Genomic DNA, 25,173 nt, shown 5'->3' with positions numbered 1-25,173 from the left:
AAACTTAACTTCTCTTCCTACTATAAGGACTGGTGAATTTTTTTAGTCTACAGAAATAAAAAAAAATGGTTTAAAAAAAAAAAAGCAAAACTAATCTAATCTGCTAAATCAATCACTGCCCTAACTCGTAATGCAGCAAAGTTTAACTCCCTCTTTCTATGCGAAACAAAATTAATGACCACTAATTGATTACTTATTTTTTTTAATTGACTGATCTATTGTTAACGACTATGTACTATTATAAACAATTTTCAACTTGATCCGAGAATGGTAAATGGGAGATAAAAAAACGTCTTCAAAATTTGTACCAGACAGACAGACGCAGTAAGGTAATATACGCTTTGTAAAGAAACAAATTCCATATCTTGTGTGAGGTTACTTACACATGTGTCCAGATGGGTTTACAACAGGATGTTATGTTCACACTAGCTGATACTCATACTTCGGGCACGTTGAAATAATTGATAGGCTCTATCTTGTTACTTCAGGCACGTTGAAATAATTGATTGGCTCTATCTTGTTACTTCCTTGCATCTAATAATACCAACGTGGTGGTGAAGCGGTGAAGCGCTTAGCTTCTGAACTGGTGGTCCCTGGTTCGAATCCTAGGTTCGAAACTAAGATTTTTAAATTCAGGATCTTTGGGGCGCCTCTTAGTTCACCATGCTCTAATTGGTCCCTGACATTAGTTGGGGAAAAGTAATGGCGGTTTGTCGTTGTGATGGCCACATGACACCCTCGTTAACCGTAGGCCACAGAAAAAGTTGATCTTTACATCATCTAAGGTCTCAAAGGGAAACTTTGTTGTTACTTTGTCTAGAGACTTTCTTTTTTCTTTGCATCCTCCAACAGAATGGTGAATATTATTTATAACTCTTTCCCACCAATAATTTACCTCCTGAATTCTAGCAACCCTTGCCACTCCTTCATGCCACGCTGAATAATACAGTAGGCTTACTTCCCTTGGAGCTACATTTGCACTTAATGAATTGTCGAGGCTACGAACAATTCTTTTACTTTAGGGCCTAACGGTCTCGCACGTGTTATTTAATAATAATTTTGTTTGGCTTTTGTGCTTTATTTATTTTTTCTTTTTACTATACTTCTATTCAAGTCAAAACTTCATTGAGGGCGAAGGAACCTGGACGCTGATCTTATAAGATTTTTATCTAGAACTTTAACAGTTGATGTATATCGCTGAGAAAAGTGTAAACTAGCTCGTTGAAAAAAAAAAAAAAGGAAGAAATTTAAATTTTGCTAGAGATCTAGATCTAAGGTTCTAGGTCTAGAGCCGAAATTGGTTATGAAAGGATTATCGCGTTCTTGAAAGGACAATCGCGTTAGTGAATTTCCGAATGTAAGTCTTTATTGATTCAAGAGTTCAGGAAAATTTACTGCATCATTTTCCAAGCCTAGATCTAAAGGCCTTTCATTGGAATATTGTTAAGTCTAGTAGATGATAGATCCATACATTCGCTGAAGCAGGGTTCTTTCTCGTGGAGGGAGGGGGGGGGGAATGGGAGGGGGTAGAGGGGTAAAAAATGCTCCATTGCTTTTTAAATCTAATTTTCATTAGTTATTAAGAGAACAAGAGTCACTGTGTTAGTTGCATAAAGGAGGTGTTGTCTTTTTCAAAATGTATCTTTACTGTTTTTCTTGTTATCTCTTAGAAAGGAGAGTTTGACTGGGACAAAGGAACGATTGCCCAACTTTTAGCCATGTTTTTCTATGGTTATATCTTGACACAATTGTTGAGTAAGTTTATTTTTTTTTCCTTCTTTGTTTAGATTTAATTTACAAAATACTTATGTAGATTATGTAGACATGGAGGCCAATACGAGGAAAGCGCAAACAGGGACGTCCTAGTATAACTTCGCGCTACACCTTCATGGAGGACCTCAGAACAGTGGACACCAGGTGGAAGGAGGCTTCAGACATTGCCAGTGATAGATCTTTGTGGAGACAGCTTGCCGCCCAATGCGCCGAACGGCGCTGGAGGACATAAGTCTAAGTCTAAGTAAGATTTCTTATACATGTGATCAATCATTGAAACACTAATTGTCGCTAATATAAATATATTAACGATAGCCTACATAGATTTCATAATTTTTATTGAAAACTATAGCAGCATATTTTTAGTTAAAATGTATCCAGAATAACGCTAGAATAACGCTGGAACCACAAGAAAAACTCTTTTTCACAAAGCAAAGCTTATATTTAGTGTAGTTACTAATTGTATAAAGGAGTTTGGATCAGTCGATGCGATTAGAAATATTTTTACCAATTGTTTTCGTTTAGCGCAATGTCATGCTTGTAGCTTTCTTAATACTGTGCTTTGATCCTATCACTTATATGGACCAGTTTGGAAAAAATGTATTAAAAAAAAATTGTTCAAGCCTCCTCATGGGGACTAATTCAACTTATTCTAAGTAGGATTTTTGTCCCTTGTTGTATACCATACACACAAAAAAAAATAATAACCAAAAGTTAATTAACTAATTATTTTTTTAGTTCTTGTTTTGTCATGTAAAAGAAATAGTTGTGCAAAATTTCACCGAGATTGGGAGTGGGAGAAATATCGTGTATACACTTTTTGCCAGAAAGAGAAACAATCATCTTTGTAATTAGTCGAATTCTCAATGTTAATATTCACGAGTTGCGCCATACTGGCTATCAGCCTAGCATTATAGCATCCTACATCAATTAAATTATCAGGCAAAATGTATATGTTTGCTGCAATAGGGAAATCATTTAAACTAACCATTGCTACGTTGACATTTGAGTTGTGTGAATGTACAACATAGTGATAATGTAATCAATGTTATGTACTTTATGTCTTTGACTATATGATCTCTATCCATAGGTGGATGGTTCGCTTCACGTTTCGGTGGTACCAAGGTGTGGGGCTGGAATATGTTTATTAGTGGTCTTTGCACCGTGCTCACCCCATTGCTTGCAAGGTCGCACATTTCACTGTTATATTTTGTTAGGGTAGTCATTGGCTTCTGTTCGGTAAGTTATATACTGTAGGGTGAAGCTCATTAAAATCTGTTTGGTAAGCTAAATACTGTTAGGGCAGCGATTGACATCTGTTGGGTACGCTACATACTGTTAGGACAGCCTTTGGCATCTGTTGGATACGCTACATACTGTTAAGGAAGCCTTTGGCATCTGTTGGATACGCTACATACTGTTAGGGCAGCCTTTGGCATCTGTTGGATACGCTACATACTGTTAGGGCAGCCTTTGGCATCTGTTGGATACGCTACATACTGTTAAGGAAGCCTTTGGCATCTGTTGGATACGCTACATACTGTTAGGGCAGCCTTTGGCATCTGTTGGATACGCTACATACTGTTAGGGCAGCCTTTGGCATCTGTTGGATACGCTACATACTGTTAGGGCAGCCTTTGGCATCTGTTGGGTACGGTCTATATATCTACCATTGGGGTGGTCTCGAAAGTTGTTAGGTAATTATACTGTTAGAAAAGTTACCGGCATATATTTTGTAATTTATTAAGTGTTTAACTCTTTCAATGCTGGGTTACTCTCAGGGAGTATATTTGCTAGCGCTGCTGGTGGAGACCTATTTTCTTTTAAAAAAAAATCAAATATGTTAAATTATATAATTAAAAAAAAGTTACGTTAGTTCTAGTACACAAACCACCCTGCAGATTTTTGTTTGTTTAGCAGAACTCAATTGTTTCTATCTAAATAACTCGTATCGAAAGAGTTAAACAGCCATGCTATGATTTAGTTTGCTTGCACGTCATATAAGTATATCTTTAGGTGGAGAATAGGTTTGTACGTTGTTTAGCCGAACTATATCATTCGGTAAGTTAATATTGATAGGCTTACTTTGTAGATTTCAAATGGAATGTTTGTTGGTTGCTTTCATTTGAAAACGTCCCTTCTATCACATTTTTTTTGTATTCCAAAACTTTGTTGTATCGCGATGTTTTCTCAAAACGTTTGGTTTGCGACTCATCTCAGTACATAGACCAAAGATTTGAAATTCTTCTCCATTGATCTTAGAGAAAATATAATTTCATCACAATTAGTAAGGGTAAGATTGACCCCTTCAAAATTTTGCAAAATTTTTTTCAAAATTATTTTTTTTGTGGGTTGTGGTGATGTAGGGTTCTTATGTTCTTATAACCTGAACCAATATTTTTTTCTAAACAGAGCCATTTTAATTATTGTTATAGAATATTATTAATTTATATTACTGTACATCGTTACTTTATTTAATATTTTTTTAATGTATATGTCAGGGTGTTGCTTTACCATGTGTTTATTCAATATTGGGTCATTGGGCTCCCCCATGCGAATCAAGTAAACTTACATCATTAAGTTTTGCTGGTAAGTGCAATATTTGTGTGTATAGTTTTCATTGTAGACTAAATTCGGATATAACCGTATATCGGTTTAGTCGAAAATATAGTGAACTACTCTGTACATGAAAATCATTTTTTCATATTTAAAACTTAGCTATCGATACATACACACGAGAACACTTATAGTAAGAGTTTTAGGAGCTAAATCTACAGGTATTAGTTGTAGTGAGACACAACAAAGAAAGATAGGCCAAGACCCAGCTACAACCATGGTACGAATCATGACTTACAACAAGGCAACATCGCCTAGAAACGGAACAAGCATAAGGCTATGTTTTGAAACCAAGATTCTTAAAAAAAAAGGTCTTCTGGTCAATGGTGCTTAATATTAACTTCATTCATAATGCTCAGTGGCTTAGTATCCATGGGGCGAAGCTGTTCAATGAACCCAGTCCCACGGAGTAGCAACAAAGGCGTAGGCGAATCATTGCGCTTGGATCCATGATCAATATGGATACACATGAGCCCTTGGGGCTGAGAGTAACACCAAAGTAAAACAAAATAATTGCTCACAATATGGTTTCATGACCTCGGATGACGGAATACCCAGAGAAATAGCAATCAGAGAGTCTAGATTTTTATACTACTGAGAACCAGAAATCTGCAGAACAAATACTCAAAGTAATAAAAATCACCATTTATCTTTAAATAAATTGCGAGGCCAAGGCTATGAAGGTGCTCTTCGTATGATTGGACAGTACAATACCTTCAGGTATCGGCTTCATTTTGTTTACTGCTCTAACCACAACTTAAAATGGTCTTCAATGATTCCGTAAGCTTTTGTTTTGAAGATTTTTCGACTTACTACCAAGTGATTATGAATATTTTCTCTCACAGATATTAAGATGGGCTTTTCTTGAATTCATAAGGAAAGTATAGTCAATGGGCTGTACAAGTGGTACTAAAGTGTTTTATAGCTGTTAACAGAAATCGCTATGTGTTTCCAAAACGAAAAAGAACGCCTGGATTCTTAGGCAAAATTAAGAACATTCGATAGTATTGTTCTGCTTATTGTCACGTGCCAAATTGTAACGTTTGTGTCAAAACTTTTGGAATATGAGCAGCAAAATCTACAAAAGATGTGAGTGGACTGGAGAAGATCTATAAGGTAGCAAGTCATTTGATAAATGGCTTTGCGGGTGCAAGAAATGAAGCTGATTGATTAGCTCAATCTTAAGCTGTTGATCCAGATTTTCTCTCCATGAGATTTGGAAACAAATTGATGAACTGACTACTGTGAAGAGATATTCAAGTTGCAAAAAAGACTTTTCAAAAATCAACGTATTTTACCAAACCATCGCTGTCATTTTTTCTCAGTTACATGATAAATTTTATTTAAAATAACTGTCAACTTTATTGTACAGTAAGTCACACACAAAAAAACATGTACTAATCTTTTAAAAGCTTTAAATTCCTTAAATTAATTTAAAATATAGATCTATGTATACACTATTTAGCGTCATAACGTCCTGTCTCCAAAACGACCACCCGTCCAAACTGCATCACCAAACGGCGTCGCCAAAACGACCACTGTGCGTAAACGGCGTCGCCAAAACGACCACTGTGCCGAAACGGCGTAGGCTAAACGACCACTGTGCCTAAACGGCGTAGGCTAAACGACCACTGTGCCTAGATGGCGTCGCCAAAAACGTACAGCTTCGTGCCTTCTTCTAGCTCGTGTAAGTCCTGCGAGATGTTTCAACAAGGAAGCAGATTATCTTCAACTCTGAAGGAACAATGGAAACATGTAAAACGAACAAGCTTGAACTTAGATTGAACACAATGTTAGCCGAATGATGAATCATTGAAAATCTACACCTGTATCTAATTTGGATATTTCACTGCATTAGCCAAGAGAATCTTTGCTGAAAAGTACATTTTGTTATCTACTGTTTCAGGGTTAGCTGTTGGTAGCATCGCAACACTTTCAACGTCCGGTCTTTTGTGTCATTATGGCTTTGATAACGGCTGGGGGTCAATATTTTACATTTCAGGTCAGTCGACAAATTGAAAACTTATTAAGATATTGTTTAATACAAAAAAATCAAACTCTTAACTTGTATACGCTTAGCAAATGGTGTCTGTTGTGTTCTTTAGCTAGAAAATAGTTATTACCCGATTTCAGCCGCTTGGAGATAGACTTTTGTGAAGCTATGTAGGCCTACATCAAGAGTGTTGCATGCAATCCACCCCACCAAATCGGCCAACATACTATAGAGGGGGTCGCGATATAACCTAAAAATAGGTTAAAATATAAATAATTTGTATATATTATTATCATAAGCATAGAATTCGTATATAAATGTGATTTCTCTACTAAAATTTGTTCGCCCCCCCCCCACTTCGGGTGAGGGGGGGTCGGCCGAGTGGGAAGGGGGGGGAAATCGCCCCTACTGGTCCCCCTGGATCCCCCAGTGGTTACACTCCTTTCCAAAGTCATTCATTCAAGATTATAGGTATAAATAATTCCCTGTCAATTTAAATTTCGGTGTTTTCTGCGGCAATTTTGGATAGGAACGTTATGGTCTATGTTCAAGGCGTCTATCTTGAAGTTGCATAATTTTATATGAATTAAATATAGTTATTGATCTACAACTTTCCATTCTATCCATTTATTTTCTTTGCTTTACCTAAACATGGAAAAACTACATAAAGATGTCCATAGCAGATTTAATGTTATGATAAACAAAGAATGCATTTGGTCGTAGAATAATCTAAAAAATCTTGGTGTAGAACTGGTCATGACTGTATAGATGTTTGGTTTTACAAAGATTTTTAAAAGTTGATTTCCGTTTCTAGATTTTTCATAAATTTTCTAGTTTAAAACTTAAAAGTAAAAAAGTTTGTTTAAAGGCAGGCACGAGGATTTGGATGTCACTTAGAATCCGTGCATTGCTTTAATACTTTCACTGAGGGTTTATTGGTTCAATTGATTTATACTGTGTCCTATCGGAAATATTCAGTGTCTCTACTCTAGAGCCATGCACCAAATTAATTGTATTCAAAAGCGATACATTTGAAAATAAAGTTTGCTGGTTTTGTGGAATGCGCTTCTGAGTTGGGTCTCGAAAGTCCAGAGTGCGAACGCCGCCCACTTTCATCGCCTGCCGTCCTGTAGAAGAATTGCACTGGACGTAGCTATCGTCATGTCTGAAGGAACGTCCGAAACATATAATAAAAAATTAAACAAATGGATTCAGATGTTAATTCGTCACAACATGATACCGCACAGCATACACTTTTGAAGGAACTGTTATCGTTTATTGAAAAGACAAAGGACACGCACTAACCATGAGAAATACCGATTGTATTAAGACACACCGACAATGAATGAAATAAAAAAAAAAGACTACGCTGGGCAGGTCAAATTGAAGGAATGTCAGAGAACAGAGGAACAAAAATTGTATACTGGCAAAAGCCAAAAGGCAGGCGACCCAAAGGCCGAACACGGATTGACGATGTAGAGGCAGATCTACAACTTAAAGCTTGGACATGAGACGAAAAGCTCAGATCTGAATGAAAGGATGTGCTAAAGCAGACCAGGCCCTCCATGGGCTGTAGCGCCACTGGGATGAATTAATGATAATGAAAAATAAAAGAATGTCCAATAATCAATAGGTGGAAACTTTCTAAATGTACATTCACTTTAATTTGTTTATTTCAATATTGAGTTTGATTTATTTGTAGGGTTGGTGACATTGCTCTGGTCTGGACTCTGGCTGACAATGACAACGGACCTACCTTCAGAGAACTATAGGATAACAACCCTTGAAAGAGTTTACATTGAGACCTCCATCGGTAGAGGCGGCATGAAAAAGGTCAGATAGTATAAATATATTTATTAAACGTAACAAAATTAGTTTTAGCAAGATATATTGTGATTGCAAAATCAAAAACAAAGAAGGCAAGAAAAGCAAAGTAATAGCAACTCATTCCAATGGACATTAAAATGGACAAGTTGTTATCCAAATGTCAAGAACGATAACGCCATGTTATGAGCTATCCCATCCGAGACCAATCGTTATACAAGGCCTGAGCGTCACGACCTGTGTTTGTCTAAACTGCCCAGAGGTTGCAACGTTGCAGGTCATTGTTGAGGCCTTCTATAACAATTGGTGTCGTTCCAACAAGATCTACGTATACTTTTTCGCATCTGAACCGGACCCAACAAAATGAAATAACACATGCTCCGGTAGCAGAAATTTAGTAAAGTTAATACAAATCTTGCGATTAATGAGGATGATGATATAAAGGTCATTTGTTTCTGTGGCCAGTGTTTAACGAGAGTGTAATGTGGCCAGCACAACGACCAATCGTCTTAACATTTCTCCACTTAATGTCAGGTACAATTTAGAGCTGAGTGGACTCAGATGCGCCCTAAAAATACGCAAATTTAAAATCCCAGTCTTCAATAGGATTCAAACCCGGGACCTCTCGTTTTACCACTCACCCACCTCGCCTCCAGCTGACCATTGGAAGGCATGAAACTTGCCCTAGTGGAATGTCACAAGAGAATGCTGAGTGTGTCATTAAAAGATGTAATATTCATCAAGAGGCCCGAACAAGACACTGACTGAAGAACAACTATTCGGAGAGCTGAATATTTTACAGTGTAGTTCATCTCAGATATTCTCCTAGTCATCTGTACTCTTCATCAAAGTGGTAAGAACGCAGACGAAAAAGAAGTTACCTTATTTAAAAAAGAAAATGTAAGAAAACTTAGCACACTATAAGGTCAGCCTTATCATCAACTCTAGCGCTCTGCGGAGTCCAAGGCAACAAGGGAATGCTTTCGTTATAGTCTCTGCCTGCTGCACTCTTTTTCCCATTCATAGTCATCATTTTCCTTTTTGTTTTTAACCTTGTCTCGATAGTCAATCAACTTAGCCTTTACGTATTCCTTTTCTTCACCAGCTTCACCGAGTGCCATGGGAGGATATTCTAACGTCACGTGCTGTTTGGGCCCTCACGATATCTCATTTCTGTAACAACTATATTTATTATACAATGATCACACTGGTGCCAACTTATTTAGACGAGAGTTTTAACTTCAACATTCAAGAGGTGACTAGTTTTTGTTTGTTTTTTAAAGATGGATTTTAATTTAGTTTTGTTTGGTTCCAATATAAATAAATGATGTTTCTTTCAGTCGCATAAAACTGAGACAAAGTGCCTGGCCATTAGATATGGTCGGAACAATGTCACCATCGCAGCATTTCTCATTCTCCACGCAGCTGATGTATACAGAGACATGGACATGGGCGAAACAGTTTGGGATCTACTGAATGTGTATGCTCTGCCAGGGTGTAGCGCTGTGTGCTGCAAACTACCTAACAGTCGCTGGCTCCATATTTTTCCTAAGGATTGTCTCCCGAAGCCTTTCCCATGTTTGAGTATAGCCATAGGTCAGCGGAGGTTTGGATTCAGAGTTTTCCTTTCTCTCATAAATTATTTATCAAACAAGTGACACACGACAACTTAAGTGAAGTGCAAATGGATTCAAAGCAGCGACAGACCGGCTATATGAGCAATGATGCTAATGGGCCGGTAATAAATTGTTAAAGGTTTTATAATATTCTATTATAACGGGGTAACTCTAGTCCGACTTGCAGAAATAAAAGTTATCTTCCATGACTTTATCATCGAAGGTAGAGAGTCAGCGTGCGTACGTGGTTTCCTGCATGGTTGGGCGACGTAGAGAATTATATTTACAGATAATAATAATGATAAATATAATAATAATTTATAATGAAAATCTTTATTCTCGGCGAGGGCACTCCTTATAGCCCGCTTTTGATATCCGTGTCCACCCAGGTTCCACCCACCCACCCATGTTCCTACATAAAGTTCTGACTCGAAAGGATGTATTGTAAAAAAAATAATCTCTTACAGACTTGACAGTGTAATACTAATTTAATCTAACATTTTCCCAAATAATGTAATAGCCTACTTACGTAGACAGTTCTGCTAGCGAGCTTTATCCTTCTAGGGCCTACAAACAGCGATTAAAAAGCAACATAACGCCTATATTTCTTATAAGGATATAGAGCATGCACATAGTTATAGATGCAAATTCAAACCTAACATAAGAACAATGTGGACAGATAGGCCTAGAATTGGATGTCCATCATATGACATACAATTTGACATCCAGTCCGTCCCTGATTCAAAGCAAACACATTAACCACTTGCTAACTTATGTATTTTCTTGCTGTTTAAATTACGAATTTGGGGGGGGGGGTGTTTCATTGCTTCACAGAATGGCATGTTGTCGTCTTTGCTATACCTCTTCGAGTTCTTTACCTCACTATGTGTTGGTTACGCTGCTGACAACATCACACACAACAAAATATTGACCCTGCTGATGGTCAGAAAATCGTTCCAGCTAGTATGTAAGTATCACCTTGTTATTTTCGTATATGTCAGCTTAAATGTCATCCCAGCTTGAATGTCATCCCATCTTGAATGTCATCCCATCTTGAATGTCACCCCATGTTGCATGTAAATGTTATCCCAACTTGTAATTAAAAGTCATCCAGGCTTTATAATAATTGTAATAATTATTATAGTTTTTATAGCGTTACTTTCCTGCTTATAGCATGTTCAGAGCGCTGTGGTCCAATCTCATTTGTGGACCAGTTTTGGGGGGGGGGAGGGAGGGGGTATCTGGGAGAAGGTTTTTAGGCAAATGTCACCCAAGCTCTTTATGTTTATAAAAGTCATTATTGTTTGTAAGCTTATGTTGTTCTACATTGTTAAGTGAATTTCATCCTAGCTCATAAGAAATAGTCATCCCAGCTTGTTAGAAAATGTCCTTTTAATTAAGGACACGTTTAAAGCAAGAGATGGGTAGGAAGTCTGTATGAATGTATATTTTGGCTTTCTATAGTTATAATGTTTGGCTTGGTGTAATACACAAATTGTAAGACAAATTTCCGTATGGATAGCCTAATAAAGATAAGGGGTGCACCGGATAGTACTTTTTGACATTCGACCGGAGCCGAATATTGCCGAATATTAAAATATGTTATTCGGCCGTAGCCGGAGCCGAATACCTACATGCCTTGTCTTTTTCCTTTTATATATCTTGTTGTTTTAAACTCTGTTACTGATTGATGAATTAAAGCTAAACAGTATTTATAAACAGATAGAACTAATTAACTAATCTGTGTAGCATGAGTGCGTGTTTATGTACGAGGCCACCAACTGTAAAGGGTGTGTGGGGGAGGGAGGGTCAATGTAAAATATGTAAGTAGTAACTAGTTACTAATGTAAATCTATCAAAAGCAAAGTGCAACCTGACTTGTATCATTGATAGATGTACCTGTGTATTCATAAATTTATAACCAACAACTCATCATTAGGCTTGTAATTTAAAGTCCAAGGACCGCTTCTGGTTCTGGCTTCTAGGACTTAATACTGATAGTAGCTGTTTGTTAATGGTTGGAATCTGAAGCGTTGTAGGTCAATATTTTTTGTTTTAGATTGATCCATTTGTAGTACACGATATTTTATTAACAGCGGGAACATCAATTACACATATTTATAGCTTGAACCTTAGATGGTGCCGAAGCATATATTTAATTGTAGTCTGTAGGCCTATTATTGATATCTATGTTTAGATCTACAGTTGTATAGATCTAAGAGCATTAGGAAAACCAAATATGGAAGAGAACAACTCATCCACACCCTCCCTACCAAAAAAAAAACCCCATAAATAGACTGATTTTAATAACCTGGTCAGATAGACATAGTGGGCTTACACATGTAGTCCTAGTGTAGTGTGTATGGTTGATGGTGTTGACTATCACGCATTTTTTTTTCCATTGGGCATACGCAGTAGTGTTGAGTGGTCAGGCAAAAAATATAACACTTTGGCATGGTCAGTCAAGCATGTAGATAAATTATACCCGTACACTAGTTACAGAGGTAAAGTGTTTCCTAACATTCCAGCATATTTTATTCTTTGTTTGCTAGATCTAATTGTGGTGCTTTAAATCAATTTATTTTCTGCGATTTTAAACTTTACTGTAGGGTTGTCCGTTATATTTTAAGTCAATAAAATTAAACAATGAAATTAGCTTTCTTTCTAAAGGTTTTAATACAAAGCAAAAATATACACGCTCACACATGCACATCTTTGTTTTTTTTTTTATTGTGCAAAGAACGTGTGTAAGACACATTAAGTACAAATAACGTTTTTATTATGTAAGAAACGAACGAGTATTCATTCTCTGGCGCTGCCAGGGTCGAGTTTTGTTAAAGGGAAACAGAATTCATTGTAGTCCCTTTATTGGTTTCCACTGGGGAATTTTCTGATGATGTGGCAGGTCTGCAGCAGTACTGCCCTCTGACAGGTAACGAGAATGTTCCCAGGAATGTTAAGAGTTATGGGCCTTGAAGGTATCTGTGAGGTCAGTTGTTATTATCCACTCGGTTGATATAACAATGAGGTATATTGTTGTTTTAGTTAACTTCCATAAACGCTTAATCTCCAAGTTGATTTTCCAACTCAGTTTTTCTTAAATTATGAGACAGCGGTACGGCGATGTCAATAATGGTAGCGGCTTTTCTTTTTTATCGATGAGCAGTAGATCAGGGTGATTAAAATCTACCGTTTTGTCGGTCAAAATAGGCCTATCCCAGTAGAGCAGATGATCAGTAGATTTGAGAACTCCTTGTGGTGGCTCGTATTTTATAGTACCGTTTCTTTTGATTCAGCTTTTGGTTTGTAAATTATATTGTATTAGTCGACCCTCGGCAGCCTTAGGCAACTGCAACTGCAACTTATGCAACCGAATTTGGGCCCCGCATTTTCATAGGCCCCACACTAGTCCTAGGTGTAAATTATTAAATTAAACCATTTTATAACTTAGAACAGATTTTTCGCGGCCCATCTGATTTACCAGAAGCTCCTAGAAATCTCTTGAAATTGCAAAATACGGCATACGAAAAAGTCCTGGAAATCTCCGAATATTATTAAAATCTTTTGAAAACTCCTGAAATATACACAAAATTGTCATTTTGGGGTGTCATTCATTATAGAAAAAGCCAATCGTACGCGTGATAAAAAACGGCATTATACAATACCGTAATTGTGGAATCTGGTGAAAGAAGCTTTTCACGCATCAAACTAATGAAGAATTACTTGAGGTCAACAATTCTCGAAGATAGATTGAAACATTTAATAAATCTTGCTACTGAGTGTGAATTTTTATAATATACTGTATGACTTCGCTACACTCAAGGCTCGTAAAGTAATTCTGTACGTAGTAAAGAATTTATTTTCTAATACAAACTGTTAATTGTCACTTATTATCCGTATCCCTACCCAAGCTGGGCCCTGCGCAATCCCTTTTCATTAGGCCCAGCAATGGTTAAGTCAGGCCCTTCTATTTAGTGACGGATGATTACAGAGAAGATTACTTCCCCCCCCCCCCTTTTTTTTTCGCCGCAAAAGTTATGTCGGGTAACTGTAGTCCGACTCGCAGAAATAAAAGCGCTTTCTTTCCATGACTTTTGTTGGTGTCAAGCATTGAGAATTATATATATATATATTACCGTTTCTTGATTTCAGCTCTTATAGGGACAGCTTTTGGTTTGTTGCTAGTAGCTCAGATCACAACCTGTGAGAACCGCTACTGGGCAGTATTTCTGCTGTGCCTAAGTTCTGGCTTCATGACATTTAACCGTGCTGGCATTTTAGTCAACCACCTTGACCTGGCTCCTGGGTAATAGTTACTTGAATAAGTAGATAACAACATAGCAACATAAATAAATGAACGTTGATTGGAAATCACTGTTTACCACCGAGTATAGTTGAACTCAAATACAAATTGAAGCATAGTAAACATTCTTAGATTTATAGTCTTGAGAACCATAATTATTCCCCTTCGCTCCCCGAAAAGTCTATATATTGTAAGCAGTACCCCTCAACGGGGGCACGATGACTGAGTGGTAATGCGCTTGGCTTTCGAACCGGGGTTCACGGGTTCAATTCTGGTGAAGACTAGGACTTTTACTTTCGGGATCTGAAGGGCGCCTAGGAGTCCAACTATCTCTAATGGGTAGCTGACAACAGTTGGGGAAAAGTAAAGGCGGTTGGTCGCTGTGCTAGCCACATGACACTCTCGTTCGCCGTGGGCCACAGAAACTGTTGACCTCTGCCTCATAGATCGGAATGTCTGAAAGGGAACTTTGGTTACTTTAGATGCCCTTATCGCACACCTAGACTACACGAAAATAATTAGAATATTCTTACTTGATAACTAAAGGATAATAGAATACTTTATTCGAAAGTGACCATTGATAGCATCCAACATTCATAAATAGCAGGGAAAATTTAAATAATGATCGCATTCTGAGAATCAAACTGACATTCTCAAATCAAGTATAATTTTTTGCTTGAAAAGTACTTAGTTGTTCCAAGTACTTGGTAATAACCAGGTCTAGTCTACAGCTACACTTGCAAAACTCAAAACAATCTGGACAGACAAAGGCATAGCCCTCGACACTAAAATTAGAATGATGCGCATCCTGGTCAGGGCAACATTGGTATATGCTTGTGAATCTTAGACGCTGATTGCAGAGCTAGAGAAGATGATCCTTGAAATGGAACTAAGATGCTACAGAAAGATCTTAGGTGTCACTTATCAAGAAAGAAGAGATTAGAAACAGGATTAATACAGCCATTGGAGCAGACGATGACATGCTAAACATTGTCAAAAAACGTAAACTCAAACTCAAGGTCCTCTGGGCTGGCAAAGTTAATGAAATGCTATCCAAGGCAAAGGACAGAGAGAAATGGAGAAACACGATTGACAGATTTTGTGGAGGGCCCCAACGGTCCAACAGACTAAGGGATAGGTGAAGTTAAAATTTAGTTTTCTCTTTACGATGGAGAATTTTAGCATTAAATAAGATAACTAACATGCAGTCTCAAAATTAAAAGTCTAACATTTTTCTACAATGCCATTACTATTAAATTTATATATGTAGAATCTATTTGGTACAGATCTTTAATATTAAAATATAATCAAACATGACTAGACTCTATTACAGGGCATAAAGGTTCATTTTTTTTTATATAAAAGGAAACATGACTTTAAACTAGTTAAAACTGGTAAGCAGTCCATTGATTTGAATCTCCTCCTTAGTTGAATCGACTGTACTTTCAGATATGCCGGTATTTTATTTGGATTGACTAACACATTTGGTACAGTGCCTGGAATGATTGCACCCGTCATTGCTGGATATCTTACCCCCAACGTAAGTTTAATGTCATCTGATCTAGATCTATACTGACAACACATGCCCTCAGAAACAGTGGCGTATCAAGGGTATCATGCATCCGGGGCAGCAAAGCCTGTAAGCACTCCGCCCCCGGCCCAACACCCTTCTGAATAGAGTACGTCAACGTTTCTAAAACCTTTATCAGTGGCTCCCTACAGACTAATACATCTTGATCAGTGGCTCCCTACAGACTAATACATCTTGATCAGTGACGCCCTACAGACTAATACATCTTGATCAGTGGCTCCCTACAGACTAATACATCTTGATCAGTGGCTCCCTACAGACTAATACATCTTGATCAGTGGCTCCCTACAGACTAATACATCTTGATCAGTGGCTCCCTACAGACTAATACATCTTGATCAGTGGCTCCCTACAGACTAATACATCTTGATCAGTGGCTACCTACAGACTACTACATCTTGATCAGTGGCTCCCTACAGACTACTACATCTTGATCAGTGGCTCCCTACAGACTAATACATCTTGATCAAGTCTCCCTACAGACTAATACATCTTGATCAGTGGCTCCCTACAGACTAATACATCTTGATCAGTGGCTCCCTACAGACTAATACATCTTGATCAGTGGCTCCCTACAGACTAATACATCTTGATCAGTGGCTCCCTACAGACTAATACATCTTGATCAGTGGCTCCCTACAGACTAATACATCTTGATCAGTGACGCCCTACAGACTAATACATCTTGATCAGTGGCTCCCTACAGACTAATACATCTTGATCAGTGGCTCCCTACAGACTAATACATCTTGATCAGTGGCTCCCTACAGACTAATACATCTTGATCAGTGGCTCCCTACAGACTAATACATCTTGATCAGTGGCTCCCTACAGACTAATACATCTTGATCAGTGGCTCCCTACAGACTAATACATCTTGATCAGTGGCTACCTACAGACTACTACATCTTGATCAGTGGCTCCCTACAGACTACTACATCTTGATCAGTGGCTCCCTACAGACTAATACATCTTGATCAGTGGCTCCCTACAGACTACTACATCTTTATCAGTGGCTCCCTACAGACTAATACATCTTGATCAGTGGCTCCCTACAGACTAATACATCTTGATCAGTGGCTCCCTACAGACTAATACATCTTGATCAGTGGCTCCCTACAGACTAATACATCTTGATCAGTGGCTCCCTACAGACTAATACATCTTGATCAGTGGCTCCCTACAGACTACTACATCTTTATCAGTGGCTCCCTACAGACTAATACATCTTGATCAAGGGCTCCCTACAGACTAATACATCTTGATCAGTGGCTCCCTACAGACTAATACATCTTGATCAGTGGCTCCCTACAGACTAATACATCTTGATCAGTGGCTCCCTACAGACTAATACATCTTGATCAGTGGCTCCCTACAGACTAATACATCTTGATCAGTGGCTCCCTACAGACTAATACATCTTGATCAGTGGCTCCCTACAGACTAATACATCTTGATCAGTGGCTCCCTACAGACTAATACATCTTGATCAGTGGCTCCCTACAGACTAATACATCTTGATCAGTGGCTCCCTACAGACTAATACATCTTGATCAGTGGCTCCCTACAGACTAATACATCTTGATCAGTTGCTCCCTACAGACTACTACATCTTTATCAGTGGCTCCCTACAGACTAATACATCTTGATCAGTGGCTCCCTACAGACTAATACATCTTGATCAGTGGCTCCCTACAGACTAATACATCTTGATCAGTGGCTCCCTACAGACTAATACATCTTGATCAGTGGCTCCCTACAGACTAATACATCTTGATCAGTGGCTCCCTACAGACTAATACATCTTGATCAGTGGCTCCCTACAGACTAATACATCTTGATCAGTGGCTCCCTACAGACTAATACATCTTGATCAGTGGCTCCCTACAGACTACTACATCTTTATCAGTGGCTCCCTACAGACTAATACATCTTGATCAAGGGCTCCCTACAGACTAATACATCTTGATCAGTGGCTCCCTACAGACTAATACATCTTGATCAGTGGCTCCCTACAGACTAATACATCTTGATCAGTGGCTCCCTACAGACTAATACATCTTGATCAGTGGCTCCCTACAGACTAATACATCTTGATCAGTGGCTCCCTACAGACTAATACATCTTGATCAGTGGCTCCCTACAGACTAATACATCTTGATCAGTGGCTCCCTACAGACTAATACATCTTGATCAGTTGCTCCCTACAGACTACTACATCTTTATCAGTGGCTCCCTACAGACTAATACATCTTGATCAGTGGCTCCCTACAGACTAATACATCTTGATCAGTGGCTCCCTACAGACTAATACATCTTGATCAGTGGCTCCCTACAGACTAATACATCTTGATCAGTGGCTCCCTACAGACTAATACATCTTGATCAGTGGCTCCCTACAGACTAATACATCTTGATCAGTGGCTCCCTACAGACTAATACATCTTGATCAGTGGCTCCCTACAGACTAATACATCTTGATCAGTGGCTCCCTACAGACTACTACATCTTTATCAGTGGCTCCCTACAGACTAATACATCTTGATCAAGGGCTCCCTACAGACTAATACATCTTGATCAGTGGCTCCCTACAGACTAATACATCTTGATCAGTGGCTCCCTACAGACTAATACATCTTGATCAGTGGCTCCCTACAGACTAATACATCTTGATCAGTGGCTCCCTACAGACTAATACATCTTGATCAGTGGCTCCCTACAGACTAATACATCTTGATCAGTGGCTCCCTACAGACTAATACATCTTGATCAGTGGCTCCCTACAGACTAATACATCTTGATCAGTGGCTCCCTACAGACTAATACATCTTGATCAGTGGCTCCCTACAGACTAATACATCTTGATCAGTGGCTCCCTACAGACTAATACATCTTGATCAGTTGCTCCCTACAGACTACTACATCTTTATCAGTGGCTCCCTACAGACTAATACATCTTGATCAGTGGCTCCCTACAGACTAATACATCTTGATCAGTGGCTCCCTACAGACTAATACATCTTGATCAGTGGCTCCCTACAGACTAATACATCTTGATCAGTGGCTCCCTACAGACTAATACATCTTGATCAGTGGCTCCCTACAGACTAATACATCTTGATCAGTGGCTCCCTACAGACTAATACATCTTGATCAGTGGCTCCCTACAGACTAATACATCTTGATCAGTGGCTCCCTACAGACTAATACATCTTGATCAGTGGCTCCCTACAGACTAATACATTTTGATCAGTGGCTCCCTACAGACTACTACATCTTTATCAGTGGCTCCCTACAGACTAATACATCTTGATCAGTGGCTCCCTACAGACTAATACATCTTGATCAGTGGCTCCCTACAGACTAATACATCTTGATCAGTGGCTCCCTACAGACTAATACATCTTGATCAGTGGCTCCCTACAGACTAATACATCTTGATCAGTGGCTCCCTACAGACTAATACATCTTGATCAGTGGCTCCCTACAGACTAATACATCTTGATCAGTGGCTCCCTACAGACTAATACATCTTGATCAGTGGCTCCCTACAGAATAATACATCTTGATCAGTGGCTCCCTACAGACTAATACATCTTGATCAGTGGCTCCCTACAGACTAATACATCTTGATCAGTGGCTCCCTACAGACTAATACATCTTGATCAGTGGCTCCCTACAGACTAATACATCTTGATCAGTGGCTCCCTACAGACTAATACATCTTGATCAGTGGCTCCCTACAGACTAATACATCTTGATCAGTGGCTCCCTACAGACTAATACATCTTGATCAGTGGCTCCCTACAGACTAATACATCTTTATCAGTGGCTCCCTACAGACTAATACATCTTGATCAGTGGCTCCCTACAGACTAATACATCTTTAGTTCATTCTGACACTTCATTTTTTTTTTCGGAATATGTTTATTCTTACTGGGGTTAGTGGTAAGACTGCAGACACCCCGACCCTTGCCAGCTAGGAGGTGAGGGAGAGTGCTGTAAGCTCCCCCAGCGGGGTTCGGAGGAAGCCACGCCGCCAAGTACTATGAGGTTTTAAGCTCAAAACCCTCTGGAGGGGGTTTTAACTTAAAGCCCTCTGGAGGAGTTTTTTAAAAACACAAACCGCCTCTTGGCTACGCTCATAGTATCTTGTGACTGTTGTATGCTTTAGTCTTTTATTGAAGAGGGTGTTTTATCATTAAAAAAAACATTTCGTAGTGGGTTTTAAACTCAAAATCCTACATGGCTACGCTTATGGAATTTGGTGATTGTAGTTTGGATTTTTATTTTGTTTTATAGAAGAGGGGGGTTAACCTTCCCCCCCCCCGGGGGGTATTTTACACTCAAAACCCCCTTGGCTGCGCTGGGGCAAATGAGGGTTAAAAATGTAAAAAATCTCACCTAAAATAAACAAAATCAAAGCAAAAATCAGTCATAAAATTTCTTCGGGGGAGGGACATTTTATTTGGCGCACCCAAAGCACCGGCACCCCGGGATGTTACTCTAACTGCGGTACACCGCTGCTTAGGAAAAAAAATACAATAATCAATATTTCGAAAATGGTTCTTCAACTAAAGTCTTGTAGGCCCCTTGTCTAATAGAATAGCATAAATCCTTTATGGGCCTTACTGTCATCCCCACCGAGCATTTTCCCCCATCCACCCCTGCCATCGGCTGATATCACAATCAGGAGTTTTTTCTTATATCAATGGACCTCATTCACCAATTGAAAGCAAACAACATTGAATCAGGGCCGGTCTTAGAACACTGCAACCTATGCGGTCGCAGTGGGCCCCGCGCTTTCATAGGCCCCGCGCTAATTCTATGTGTAATTATTAAGTGTAAAATATATACGAAGAATTCTTTAAAATGGCATGCACTTATTAAAATCTCCTGAAAACTCATACAAATCTCCTGAAAAATAGACAAAATTGTCTTTGTGTGTGTTATATCAATACGGAAAACGCCAATCCTAGGCGCGATAAAAAAGGCGTTGTCAGCTTTCATGTAATACATTGTAATAATCGGACGAATTTCCCTTTTAACCGAATGTTTCAATACCTTATTTACTTTTTATAGTCACTGGCATATAAATATGCCATAGGTTGCAAGTTTCGTAAAATAAAGTTAACCGTTAACTTGATCGCAATTTTGTACTTAGAAAAGAATGAATAAAATGCAGAGCTAAATTTATTTTCTAATACAAAATCTTAATTTTCACTTATTATCCTTATTCCCCCCACCCCCCAGACTAGGCTCCAATCAGTTTCGCATAGGGCCCCGCAATTGCTAGGATCGGCCCTGCATTGAATCATGTGCTTCTCTATCTCTTCTATACAAATTACTTTATTGTTTTAATCAACAATGGTTATCACATGACAGTTTTTTGTTGTTGTTTTATCAATGAGGTCCATTTATTATTACTAGCCATATATTACCCAAGACCCGCGGGTCTTAATTTGCGTATCAATGTCGATATATTCACTGAAAGTGTTTTGGAAACAATTAAACGAAATAATAATGTTATAAGAAAGCGAATGCGTGAATGTAAAAATAGTATGAATGGAGCTATCCAAATAGCTAATCGACCTAAATTCATTTTTAAAATAAAAACATTTGCTTTTAGGCCTACATATATTTAGATCCAGATCTAGAGTCAAGAAAACTAGATACTAGATACATTATAATAGATGTAGACCTACTATTATAAGAGTGAATTCAAGGGCTCAAGAAGCTTATTAAATATTGTATGTTAGTATATTTAATATCCCCCATATAGAGCCTCATGTAGCCTGTCCAATTATAGTGTGTTTACACAGCACGGGAGGGAGCGGGAGGAAGGTTAGAGAGTCGGCATGCGTGCGTGGTGTCCCGCATGGTTGGGCGACGTAGAGAATTATGTTTACTGATTAGTATTATTATTGCATAGCCTGCCTCCATGCTTCTCTAGCCTGCTTAGTGGGCTACTTTTAATCTCGTTAGTGCCATGTGAAGTGGAGGGTATCTTGAAACATTTCAGCTTGATATGAATCTCGAATAAAAATTCGTTGTCTCTATCGAAATTGGAACTCAAGTGTCGTGCGCGCGTGAAGTTTTCTTTGCATTTAATATTGGTGTTTTAGCGTATAGGAAGTAGTTTCTTTTAAGTGCGTTTGTTGTCTAGAATATTGTGTGTGTGTGTGTTTACGTCATCCTTAGTTCCCGCAAGAGAGAGAGCTTCTTTTGTGAGCTAGGTAGCTGGTCTGGTTGTTTGTTTCCCCCTTGTATAAGGGGTGTTAGGCTTTGGGCTATGGGAAAGTGTGTCGCCTTCCCGCCTTGGAGTTTTGCAGTAACTCTTGTTGTTGAGGTGTAGGAAGTTGAGGCTACGTTGGGCGCCGAGATGGAGTGTGAGCGTGAAGGTGTGTTATGTAAATTTATTGGCGTGATGTTAGACTAATTATTAATTCAATGATGACTTCAACGATAGTGATGTATATGTAAATATGTTGGTAACTTATAATTAATTATTATTAAATATTGTTCATATTGAAAACTGTTGTTATTCACTAACTGTTCAGTTGAATAACTGTTATCCGATGTTCGTATGTTACATGCCATTATCTTTAGGTTCTTGTGTTACTCTGTTCAGGCTGGGGATACGGGACCATCATATCATACCCTACTTAAGCGACGAAACCCACCTGACATCTAGTACCCCCTTTTTTATATTATGTTTTAAGTTGTGCTTTAGTAAATTTCCCTCCAATCCTTTAACTCAACTTCATACCATCTTCAACACTTTAGCTATTGTAACCCAGCTTCTTACCATCTTCAACACTTTAGCTATTGTAACCCAGCTTCTTACCATCTTCAACACTTTAGCTATTGTAACCCAGCTTCTTACCATCTTCAACACTTAAGCTATTGTAAACCAGCTTCTTACCATCGTCAACACTTTAGTTATTGTAACCCAGCTTCTTACCATCTTCAACACTTTAGCTATTGTAACCCAGTTTCTTACCATCTTCAACACTTTAGCTATTGTAACCCAGTTTCTTACCATCTTCAACACTTTAGCTATTGTAACCCAGTTTCTTACCATCTTCAACAATTTAGCTATTGTAACCCAGCTTCTTACCATCTTCAACACTTTAGCTATTGTAACCCAGCTTCTTACCATCTTCAACACTTTAGCTATTGTAACCCAGTTTCTTACCATCTTCAACACTTTAGCTATTGTAAACCAGCTTCTTACCATCGTCAACACTTTAGCTATTGTAACCCAGTTTCTTACCATCTTCAACACTTTAGCTATTGTAAACCAGCTTCTTACCATCGTCAACACTTTAGTTATTGTAACCCAGCTTCTTACCATCTTCAACACTTTAGTTATTGTAACCCAGTTTCTTACCATCTTCAACACTTTAGCTATTGTAACCCAGCTTCTTACCATCTTCAACACTTTAGCTATTGTAACCCAGTTTCTTACCATCTTCAACACTTTAGCTATTGTAACCCAGTTTCTTACCATCTTCAACACTTTAGCTATTGTAACCCAGCTTCTTACCATCTTCAACACTTTAGCTATTGTAACCCAGTTTCTTACCATCTTCAACACTTTAGCTATTGTAAACCAGCTTCTTACCATCGTCAACACTTTAGCTATTGTAACCCAGCTTCTTACCATCTTCAACACTTGAGCTATGTTATGTTCAGGACAGAGATTGAAGACGACAGTTTCAGGTTGTGCATAACAGATACTTTGTATACTATATTTAGTTTATGCCTTGTTATGTTGCTTGAATCTGACACACAGAAAACCACAGAGGAATGGAGATACGTCTTCTACTTGTGCGCACTAGACGCCGTAGCTGGGGCCTTGGTCTTCACATTCTTCGGCGAAGTTGAGCTGCAGCCCTGGGCCATGGCACCCGAAAAGAAGGCCAAAAAGAATGCCCAGCAGGACACTGAACTCTCAACGACTACCACAAGTCAATTGCAAGAGGTCATGGACATTCCGCCGCCCACCAAACTCTCAAGTGAAGACGGCAGTGTTTAATTCTTTTAGAAGTTTGAAGAGAAAGCAGCGACATTCTCACTGACAGTTTGAAATAAGATTACTTGAAAATACAATCCAGTACAAAGGTTTCAAATGGTGATACATGTCCATCCATATTTTTCTACATCTCAGATTCAGCCTATTAGAGCTATAAGTGCCTTGACTTTGTTTGTCCACTCATTAATAACGTATGCTTTAATTAAATATGCTGATTGCTGATGTATTATTTGGAATACAAGATTTAAAATTTCCAACATTCAATGTCTTGATTCTCTTACAATGTAGATAGATACGGGTGGTGTTTTAACTCATAAAAGGGACTCATACTTACTAAAAAGGGTGCAGACAAATGAATAAGAAAACATATGTATTGATCTCAATTGGCTATATTTCAATAGTATAAACTTAAGAGATTGTTTTTGAGCACATTTTAAGAGAACACCATATAAATTACAACACTTGTGTTGCCTAAAACTGTCAATAATATTATATATACATTCATTATAAACTTGAACAAGACATATGTAATTAGCATTATATTATAAGCTATAATTAACTTGACATTGACATTTTATTTGTAATTATGTTAATAATTGATTAAACATGAAATATATTTAATAAGATTGAACTGGCCTTTTTAGTCACAGGAGAAGATGCAAGGGTAAAAGATCACTCCCTTGGGACGTAAAATGACCGAGAGAGCGATCAATAAATATGTTGTTGTTTGTTTAAATATTTTTAGCATTGAATGTTATCTTTGCATTCTAACGTATTTAGTAAGACAGTGCTTGATTTTTTCCTTTGATATAAATGTCTAAAGCTAGAGTAAAGCACCCAAACTCAATTAGTTTGAATCGTCATGTTATGACATTTGTATTAGATCTAGAACAAATCACCAAAGAGCAATAAATCTAAATAAGCATTTAGTATGCACAGTCGAATAAGCATCTTGGAAAAAAAAAGATTTAAAAACGGGACTTCGTGTTAATCCTTTACAATAGGGTTTCGAAAAATAAAGAAATGTATGAATGCATTTAATCCGCATGGGTCTCCAATAAGCTGTATGTTCATTATTATTTTGTTTGTTGTCCAATACGATATGATACACTGTTTGCTGAAGAAAAAATATTGAAACTTTTTTTTTACAACATAAGATGAGGAAGAATTCGTCCATTTCTGTGAGAATTTATTTAAATTGGTGACACTGCCAGTCATGTCATTCAGAGTACTGCACAAAGCACTTCCACCACGTCACCGGAGATACTTGTGTAGATAAACAGAAATAATGTAAAGGAACTATTTGCTTTCTCAAGTAAAAATCACAAAATGGTCGAATTGTTTACTTTTAAAGATCAAACTGTTTTTTTAAAGTGAAAATCCACAAAAAGGTCGAACTGTTTGCTTTCTTAAGTAAAA

The 25,173-nt window shown here is 38.2% G+C and overlaps 1 protein-coding gene across 4 annotated transcripts in view; it reads left to right on the top strand.

The window, feature by feature from the left end:
- The window catches only part of LOC106050714 (sialin-like), a 30,647-nt gene extending 5,486 nt beyond the window's left edge, over positions 1 to 25,161 (top strand). For all 4 annotated transcript variants that reach the window (XM_056008394.1, XM_056008392.1, XM_056008390.1 and 1 more), the window contains 10 exons: positions 1,671 to 1,755; positions 2,864 to 3,012; positions 4,275 to 4,362; positions 6,296 to 6,391; positions 8,085 to 8,215; positions 9,312 to 9,461; positions 10,657 to 10,789; positions 13,975 to 14,128; positions 15,575 to 15,665; positions 23,515 to 25,161. In XM_056008394.1, the coding sequence (XP_055864369.1) occupies positions 1,671 to 1,755; positions 2,864 to 3,012; positions 4,275 to 4,362; positions 6,296 to 6,391; positions 8,085 to 8,215; positions 9,312 to 9,461; positions 10,657 to 10,789; positions 13,975 to 14,128; positions 15,575 to 15,665; positions 23,515 to 23,757 (1,320 nt within the window). In that variant the 3' untranslated portion in view covers positions 23,758 to 25,161. The remainder of the gene's footprint in view (positions 1 to 1,670; positions 1,756 to 2,863; positions 3,013 to 4,274; positions 4,363 to 6,295; positions 6,392 to 8,084; positions 8,216 to 9,311; positions 9,462 to 10,656; positions 10,790 to 13,974; positions 14,129 to 15,574; positions 15,666 to 23,514) is intronic.
- Positions 25,162 to 25,173: the final 12 nt, after the last annotated feature.

This window comes from Biomphalaria glabrata, chromosome 13 (genome assembly GCF_947242115.1).
Source record: "Biomphalaria glabrata chromosome 13, xgBioGlab47.1, whole genome shotgun sequence".
NCBI classification, from domain to species: domain Eukaryota; kingdom Metazoa; phylum Mollusca; class Gastropoda; family Planorbidae; genus Biomphalaria; species Biomphalaria glabrata.
The sequence above is the reverse complement of the archived record's forward strand: the minus strand, read 5'-3'. Positions and strand labels throughout refer to the sequence as shown.